A 9,102-nucleotide genomic window follows, 5' to 3' on the forward strand; every position below is an offset into this window, starting at 1 on the left:
GTTTGTGTGAAGGCTCTTATTTCTCTAGGGTATATTCCGAGGAGTGGGATTTCTGGGTTGTATGGTAGTTCTATTTCTAACTGTTTAAGATAACGCCAGATAGATTTCCAAAGTGGTTGTACCATTTTACATTCCCACCAGCAGTGTATAAGAGTTCCAATCTCTTCGCAGCCTCTCCAACATTTATTATTTTGTGTTTTTTGGATTAATGCCCGCCTTGTTGGAGTGAGATGGAATCTCATCGTAGTTTTAATTCACAAGAAATGCTCATATTTTTAACAGTGGCACAATGTTTTCTCTTTTCAGAGGGTGAATAGGTGATGGTTTATGAAGTTGTCTCCTATATATTAAAGATTAATGATTTGACTGATAATACTCAATCCAGACCTCATATTCAATTCAAACTTTCCACATAAATATAAAATACCAAACCTGTTGCCATCAAGCTGATCCGAACTCATAGTGACCCTATAAGACAGAGTAGAACTGCCCCAGCAGACCCCTTTAAAGTGTTAAAAAGCAAAGAAGTCACTTTGAGGGCTAAGGTGTGCCTGATCCAAGCCATGGTGTTTTCAATCACCTCATATGCATATGAAAGCTGGACAATGAATAAGGAAGACCAAGAAGAAATGATTTCTTTGAATTCTTTGGATTTGGTGAAGAATATTGAATATACCATTGACTGCCAGAAGAACAAACAAATCTGTCTTGGAAAAAGTACAGCCAGAATGCTCCTTAGAAGCAAAGATGATGAGACTTCATCTCATGTACTTTGGACATGTTATCAGTAGATAGTAGTCCATGGAGAAGGACATCATACTTCATAAATCAGAGGGTCACCAAAAAAGAGGAAGACACTCAATGAGATGAATTGACACAGTGGCTGCAACAATGGGCTCAAACATATTAATGATTGTGCGGATGGTGCAGGACCAGGAAGTGTTCCCTTCTGTTGTGCATGGGGGTCACAAACAGTCAGAATTGACTCAACGGCCCCTAACAACATAACAACAAATCTTTAAGGTAGCAGACCGCCTCATCTTTCTCCACTCATCTTTCTCCCCTGGAGAGTTCAAACTTCCAACCTTTTGGTTAGCAACCGAGCTCTTAACCACTGCACAACCAGGGTTCCTCACACACAAATAGACATCTTAAAGTCTCCTCCCAAGTTATTTTGGCTTTGGGGACCATTTTCTATAACAGAAATTCAAAGTTATGAAGCTTTCTAAACCATTACTGAACTAGAGGTTAATTCACAGCAATTTGCAATCCTAAAAGGGCTAGTTTCTCCTTGCTTTCTAAAGATTACTGAGACCTGTGTGAGATAACTCTACTACAATATAACTCTACCAGGCTCTTACTTGCATGCAACAGAATCTGACTCTGGTTGATTTAGCAGGGCAGTGTAAAAGATTCATTGATGGGAATACAAGAATATCACATTGTCATTGAAAGCAGAAGGACCAGGGCTAAGTTTGCAAGATCCATGCCAAAACAATCCTGCAGAACTAATATGATGAGGTAACCATCATCACTATGGTCACAACTGCTGCCATGGGCCATTAGATGCTGCAGTTTGAACCACTGCCACTTCTGTGATAAGAACTTCTTTCCTGCAAAAACTGCGCTACTTGAGGCAGTGTAATTTTTTTATGCCGCTGCTACTTCTGTCTCTCTTATCACTAGCCCCTGAATCAAAACTTGGTGTAGTCGTTATCTGTTTGGTAGAGCCAAGAGTACATTCCCATGCCACAGTTGTGAAGAAGGATGAGAGAAATAATACGTAACAATATGAGCTCTAATTGCAGTAAGATAAGCTCCAAGACTTATAATATTGTCATTCCCTCCAATAAAAAGGGGAATTGAAATACTAGGCAGCTAAGACAAAAGAAAAATATCAACTCTTACAATTTATTCATTTTTAGTTCCCCATAATATTCCTAGGTTATGTTCTCTCTTGGCACTAGTTTTTTTTTTTTTTTTTTATGTTCTCTCTAGAGGTTACACAGGGTAGGACTTAATGATCCACCCACAGGATAGCAGAGAAGTGGGAGCAGGAGGAGAAAAAGTAATAAATGACTCCATGGGTAGTTAAGGACTTCTCTATCTCATGATACCAAACCTGCTGCCATCCAGTCGATTCTGACTCGGTGACCCTGTAGGACCGAGTAGAACTGCCCCAGATGGCTTCCAAGTGGCGAATGGAGTATTTAAACTGCCGACCTTTTGGTTAGCAGCTGAGCTCTTAACCATTGAGCCACCAGTGCTCCATCTCATAATAAAACCCAAATAATAGGCAGTGTTAAAAGGTACTGTGCTGCTTATAGTTTATTGCTGCATTACCAGGAGTTCTAAGACAAAGAAGTTTAGAAAAAGGGAAAGAAATCATCATTTGCAAAAGCCTCTATTAGCTGAACCAAAAAAACCACTGCCGTCGAGTCTATTAGCTGAAGTGAAATATAATGTTGGCCGTTCTTTCTTCCTCTTTAGAATCGGTGAAGAGCGGAAAAGAAAACTCTTCCCTTATTCTTCCACTGTGAGCCAAAAATTCTTAGCCTGGGGGTCCATAGATCTCCAATTGTGTGCAGAAATGTATGCTTATGTGCGTGAAAGCATTTTTCTCATAGAAAGTCCAGGGTTTAATGCAGTCTCTCTCTCTCCCTCCTCCCCTCTCATACACACACACACCAAACATGAAAACATTTTGAGTTCTTATGAGAGTCCCTGGAAGCCTTGGAGGCACAGTAGTTAAAAACTCAGCTGCTAGCCAAAATGTGATGGGTTGGACCCCACCAGCCACTTCATGGGAGAGAGTTGTGTCAGTCTGCTCCCATAAAGATTACAGCCTTGGAAATCCTATGAGGCAGTTCTACTTCATCTTATAGGGTCACCATGAGTTGGAATCAACTCCACTACAATGGCTCAACAGGTTAAGAGAGTCCCTGTATACAGTCCTTCTAATTTACTCTCATTACAGCATCTAATATCCCATATGGCAAGGTCACCATTTGGTCCACAGCACTGCTTCTCCTTGGGCCATAATTAACCAAATAACTAAGATCCTCATTTATACCTAGGTTTTCAAAGAGTCTGATAAAGATGTTTATATGTAAAATTAAAGTATCTAAAAATAAAATATTTTTTATTTTGATCAAAGTGTTATATACATAAATTTTTCAATAACCAAGGTTTGGCTACTCTGGGATGAATTGTATTAATTTTTTCTATACCCATCTTTTTTTTTTAATTATACAAATAACATATTTTATAATGAGTAAATTTGCATTGTAAAAAGACAAAACCATACAGAATAATGAAAATCCACATGTCTCTACACCTCTACAAACCCGCTTATCTCCTCAGCAATGCGTTCAGTTTAGTGGACATACTTCTAGAACTTTCTTTGTGCATTTACACATAAAAATATAAATTATGAGTTTGAAGGCGTATATAAATGGGATTCTCCTTAGGTATTATTCTATAACTGGTTAAATCTCCCACCTCCCTACTTTTTAGTGAAAACCAAAGCGTGAGGGAAATTTCATCCAGCTTTCACAGGGATTTCTAACTAACTGTCAGTCTGGGAAAAATAAGTACCTAGAAGCAGGAGATACAATTCTTCAGGACAGATTCTTTCCAAGCGGTGGCTCATGGACGTCAAAGGCCACGAACACCACTACATGGCATAGGCAGTGGGCCCTTTTCCCACCAAAATCAGGCTTTAAACCAGGAAACCTAGGAAATAAGAGGATGCTTGTTCTCTATAGGCAAAGAAACTTTACTCTGGGAAATAAAGACAATTCCCCTCTTTGCTTAACCTTAAAATGTTGTTGAGCTCTCTAATTAATCTTCAGATCTCTTCCCTGTTTAGTTGTGCTGTCCAATACAATAGCTACAAGCCACATGTGGCTATTGAGCACTTGAAATGTGATTAATCCTAATTGAGATGTGCTGTAAGTATGAAATACCTAAAAATGTTGAAAACAGTATAAAAGAATGTAGATATCTCATTAATAATTTTATGAGTATGTGTTGAAATAATAATATATTGGATTAAATAAAATGTTAAAATTAAATTCACCTGTTTCTTTGTTACCTTTATTAACGTGGCTACTAGAAAGTTTAAAATAATATATGTGGTTCATATTATCTTTCTATTGGACAGCACAGATTAATCTTAAAGAGTCCAATAGTTTTAAATATCATTGATATATTGATATTGATAATTCTTAGGTTTTCATGTCCACTCCCAACCTCATCCCTTACTTTCAGACTTGCATATCCAATTACTTTTTCAAATCTTCATTTGGATGTTTATTAGTCAATTTAAATGTTAAGTATACATTCCTATCACAGAGAGCATGAGTGATGCCTAAAAATGGGCAAGGTATGAATACAACAGTTTTAAGCTCAGGTTGTAAAACAAAATTTGTAATACATTAACTGAAGATAGTGTGTCACATGAAGGTAGAAATGAAGTTAGAGGACAGGTTGAGAAAAACCTTGAATTACAAACTAAGGAATTTGGTATTTACCCTATACATAGGTGTGAGGACTGATAGAAAGGATTTTTAAGAAGATGATCCTGGAATTTCTTATAGGAGATGTCAGAGACAGAGAGACCATTTAAGTTGTTATTACACCATCACAGGTATGCAGTGCTAGAACCTGGACAAAACTAATGAGAGTGGAAAAGGATTGCAGGGCAGAATTAAATGACAAGCTCAAAGTGGGGTTAGAAAATGAGAAATTATAAAATTTAAGATTTCAAATCTGGGTCATATCGAAGAGTAAGAATGGAGGAGCTAATTTAAAAGGAGATTAATGATTTAGAATTAGGCATTTGGATTTGAAGTGGATATTCATGTGAAAATATACAACAGGAGGCTGCAGACGTCTAACTAGAATTGGAAATAAAGCTAGTGCTGGAGTTTTCCTAGAATCAAGCTTTGGCTCAAGACCTCCTCATGAAGTCAATACTGTAAATTAAATCAGTGCACCTGGTTGGCAGTGATCTCACACATTCTATAGCTCTTTAGCTTTAGAATATATACTACTAATCTGCATATGGAAGATTTGGGCCTACTTAATAAAGCAGTAAAGAAGCCCCCAAGTGGCACAGTTTGCGCTGAACTACTAACCTAAAGGTTGGCAATTCAAACCCACCCGGTGGCACCACAGAAAAAAGCCCTGGAGATCTGCTTCCATGAAGATTATGGTCAAGAAAACCCTATGACACAGCTCTCTGTAACACACGGGATCACCGTGAGTTGGAATCAACTTGACCACAAACAGTTATGCTTTTTCAGTAAAGTGATGTTGTTGGCAGATTCTGGAAAGTTAGTCAAGTCAACAGAACATTACTGAGGAAACTTTTTTGTGTCCAAAACTACTGTTGGGATTATGGGAGATACAATAATAATGTTACCAAACACTAGAAGGTGAGTTCTGTCAGGTGTGCTTAGACCTGCCAATAATCTGGACACCGGCCTTTGAGAAAGAGAAAAGAACTTTATTGCAATGCCCAGAGCAAGGAGCTGGGAGGAAGTTTCTCAGATCCTACTCATTGAGCTATGGGGAAGCAGGGCTTATGTGTGATTTGGGCAGCAAGACAGTGCCCACACAGGCGTACTGGTGAGGGAAAATTCTAGACGGCAGTCAGGAAACAAGCAGTAATGTGGTTCTTGTCAGATCTCTCACTTTGGAATAGGGTCCAGGTGATGATTTTTCTTCTGATTCATTCCACCAGTTGCTGCAACCTCTGCTGAGGTCAATTAGTGGCCATAGCTGGCCCTACAGAGCATGCAGAATGGGCCAAATTTGGCTTTGACTAGTTTAAGGACTAATGGAAATTTACTGGCATTTGTAGGGTCAGGTTACAGTACTGCTAAAAATTGTTCATGATATTTAGAGTATTTTTTTCAATCTGAAGGATTATTGGTAAACTATTTGCATATTTGCAATACATTCACTAGTTGCTATGCTCTGAAAAGGAACAATTTGCTTTGATAAAGACAGAATTTTAGGATGTTGAGATACACCAAGCAGTATCTAATGAAAACCAAAAGAATAGTCAGAATTTCAGTTATAGAGAAAAATATGAAAATTTATTAAATTGGATTTCAAATACAGAATTCTATCTAATTCCAGATATATCTGGAACATAATAAAAATAGCTTCCTAAAACTAAATCATGAGCCTAATGAATTCTTCAAAGCCATCTTCCCAATGAATGAAAATGGATTAAAATGAAGGAAAACAACATGATCTCATTTGTCTCATGATCTTTCACCTTTCTAAACATCAATGATGTGTTATATTAAACTCAATTTTTGAATCCTTCAGAAATTTCCCACAAAACACAAACACAAAATGTTCTTTAATGCCTCCTTCATACCCTTGTTCTGAAAGTTATAGATCAGGGGATTGAAGAATGGAGTTGCCAAAGCATAGAACAAGGTCACAAATTTCTGCATCCCAGGATGGTCCCCAGAACCTGGGCTAACATACATCACCATGACTGAGCCATAGAACAAGGACACCACAGCAAGGTGGGAGGCACAAGTAGAGAAAGCCTTATGCCTCCCCGAGCCTGAGGACACCTGCAACACCACTCTGAGGACACAGAAGTAAGTGCCAAGGATGTACAGGAAGGTGAGAAAGACAATGAGAGAGCTAGTAATACCACAGGTCAGAGTAGTTCCAGATACTAGAGCACAGGACAATGCCAGTAAGGGTGCCAGATCACAGAGAAAATGGTCAATGGTGTTTGGACCACAGAAGGGCACCTGAGATATTAGGGACAAAGGGGTCAATAGCCAGAGAAAGCCACCTGTCCAGCAGAAAACCACTAACTGGACACATAGATGATTGGTCATTATGGTGCGATAGTGCAAAGGTCTACAAATAGCAAGAAATCGATCAAAAGACATCACCGATAGGAATAAACTCTCAGCAGCACACATGGAGAAGAAGAAGTAGAACTGGAGCAGGCAGCCAGCATAGGAGATGCTCTTGGTCTGGGAGATGATGGTGGCCAACAATTTGGGCACATCAGAACTGACATAGCAGATCTCCAGGAAGGAGAAGTTGACCAGGAGGATGTACATGGGTGTGTGGAGTTTCCTGCTTGACCACACTGCACAGATGATAGACAAGTTCCCCATGAGGGTCAGGAGGTAGATGAGGGAGAAGAGCACAAAGAGGAGGATCTGAATCTCTCTGCGGCAGGGGAAGCCCAGGAGGATGAACTCATTCACAGACCCAGAGATATTACTGGTCTTCAGGATCCTCATTGGTCTGACCTGTGAAGGTGGCAGGGATAGTAAGAACCACAGAAATATTTACACTACTTTTCTTCTTCCCAGTGAAGAAATATGTGTTTCTTCTCCTCAGTTTGGCTTTGTGACATCATTAGGGTTGGCCACTCTTTCCTCTTCATCTCCTTTCCCTCCTCATTTATTCAATAAACATTTATTGAGCATATAATATTGCCAGGCACTGTACTAAGAGATGGAGCACTGGTGGTGCAGTGGTTAAGAGTTTGGCCACTAACCAAAAGATCAGTAGTTAGAATCCACCCAGCCACTCCTTGGAAACCCTGTGGGGCAGTTCTACTCTGTCCTATAGGGTTGATATGAGTCAAATTGACTCAATGACAACAGGTTTGGTTTTTTAGGGGGTAGTAGGAGATAAAGAAAGAACAATAAATAAAACAAGCTAAAACCCTGGTCTTACGGAGCTCATACCAAATACCTTTTGTTCAAAGCTACTTTAAACAATTACAAGGTTGCTGTAGGATTTCTACACAGAGGAATTTTAAGAGCTTAAATCTGATTGGAAAAGATGTTAGGACATTTACCTTGAAACCTTAGTTGCTTGCATACCAAGGAAAATATTTTTTATGTTTATTTGAGGCATCTTCATGGAGTGCTGTTATAGATTATGGGGTGCATGTTAACATCCCTCCACCTGTATCATGGTGCTTCTACTGACACAGTCACAGCAGGATGTGACAAATCAAAAGAAAATTTTCTGTTGTCTTTCAGAAACATGGACATTATGTGCAGTTGGAAAAAAATAGGGAAGGCTTTTTGGGTGGGAGATGGACCTTGGCAGCAAATGATAGAATTTTCCAAGGGCAATAATGGAGACAAGAAATGATTTAGGATACAAGAAATTCTGATCTGGGAAGAGTCTAAAAGAATGAAAGTTAAAATACTTGTAAGAGAATGGTGAATTATAAGGGACAAAGACGGAGCCACATGGCAGAAAACTCCATGCCAGTGTGACTAGTTCAGCCTTAGCTTGTCAGTCAATGGAAAACAGGAGATGATCTAGAAGACAAAGATAATCAGAGCTTTATCTAATTAGCATTTTGCAAGACTATTTGGTACAGGGTAATAAAACTAGCAAGGATTCCCTAGGTGGTTCAAATGGTTGACAGACCCAACTGCTAACCAAAATGTTGGACATTCAAGTTCATCCAGAGGTCCCTTGCAAGAAAGGCCTGATGATCTACTTCCATCTGCAGCACCGTTTTATTCTGACACACAGGGGGTGGCCATGAGTTGGAATAGTTGATTCCCTAGCCCCTCCCCCACTTTTTAAAAAAATCTTTTCAATCTGAATATTATATTTCATGAAATCAAGTAGCTACTACTTACAAAGACACACAGAGGAGACTTGCTGTGCTGTCATCTGTGAGAAAGAGAACAATAAACAATCCAGTTAGTCATTTCAATTATTTCCAAAAACTTAAAAGAAAAATTCCCTATTTTCTCATCTTCTAGGAATAAAATTCTTTTGAAGATGATCTGCACAGACAAAATGAAAATTTGACAAAAGACATTTTCTTTATCCTATGTCTAATAAGCCTTGTGTAATAGAATAATCATGAAATTTTATATTCCTTTTTTATAACAATATGTGAAACAAAATGGGCCCTGAGACATAGGAGAGAAGTTACTGCTCCATGTGCCCATGTATCCTAAATGTAGCCAAAGGGTCTGAGATGTTAGCTCTTTAGTAAAGCACCATTTCGTTCCTTTCTTCACAGACATCCCCTTGTGAAATTACTCAGGGAATACAACATGCCAAGGC

The 9,102-nt window shown here is 38.9% G+C and overlaps 1 protein-coding gene across 1 annotated transcript; it reads right to left on the reverse strand.

Moving 5' to 3' along the window:
- Positions 1 to 5,703: 5,703 nt before the first annotated feature.
- Positions 5,704 to 7,599, reverse strand: LOC135232514 (olfactory receptor 11G2-like). Its single transcript, XM_064291894.1, has one exon. The coding sequence runs from the start codon at positions 7,293 to 7,295 to the stop codon at positions 6,342 to 6,344; it is 954 nt and encodes a 317-aa protein (XP_064147964.1). The 5' UTR covers positions 7,296 to 7,599; the 3' UTR covers positions 5,704 to 6,341.
- Positions 7,600 to 9,102: the final 1,503 nt, after the last annotated feature.

The sequence above is a fragment of the Loxodonta africana genome, chromosome 10, assembly GCF_030014295.1.
Source record: "Loxodonta africana isolate mLoxAfr1 chromosome 10, mLoxAfr1.hap2, whole genome shotgun sequence".
In the NCBI taxonomy this organism is placed as follows: Eukaryota; Metazoa; Chordata; class Mammalia; order Proboscidea; family Elephantidae; genus Loxodonta; species Loxodonta africana.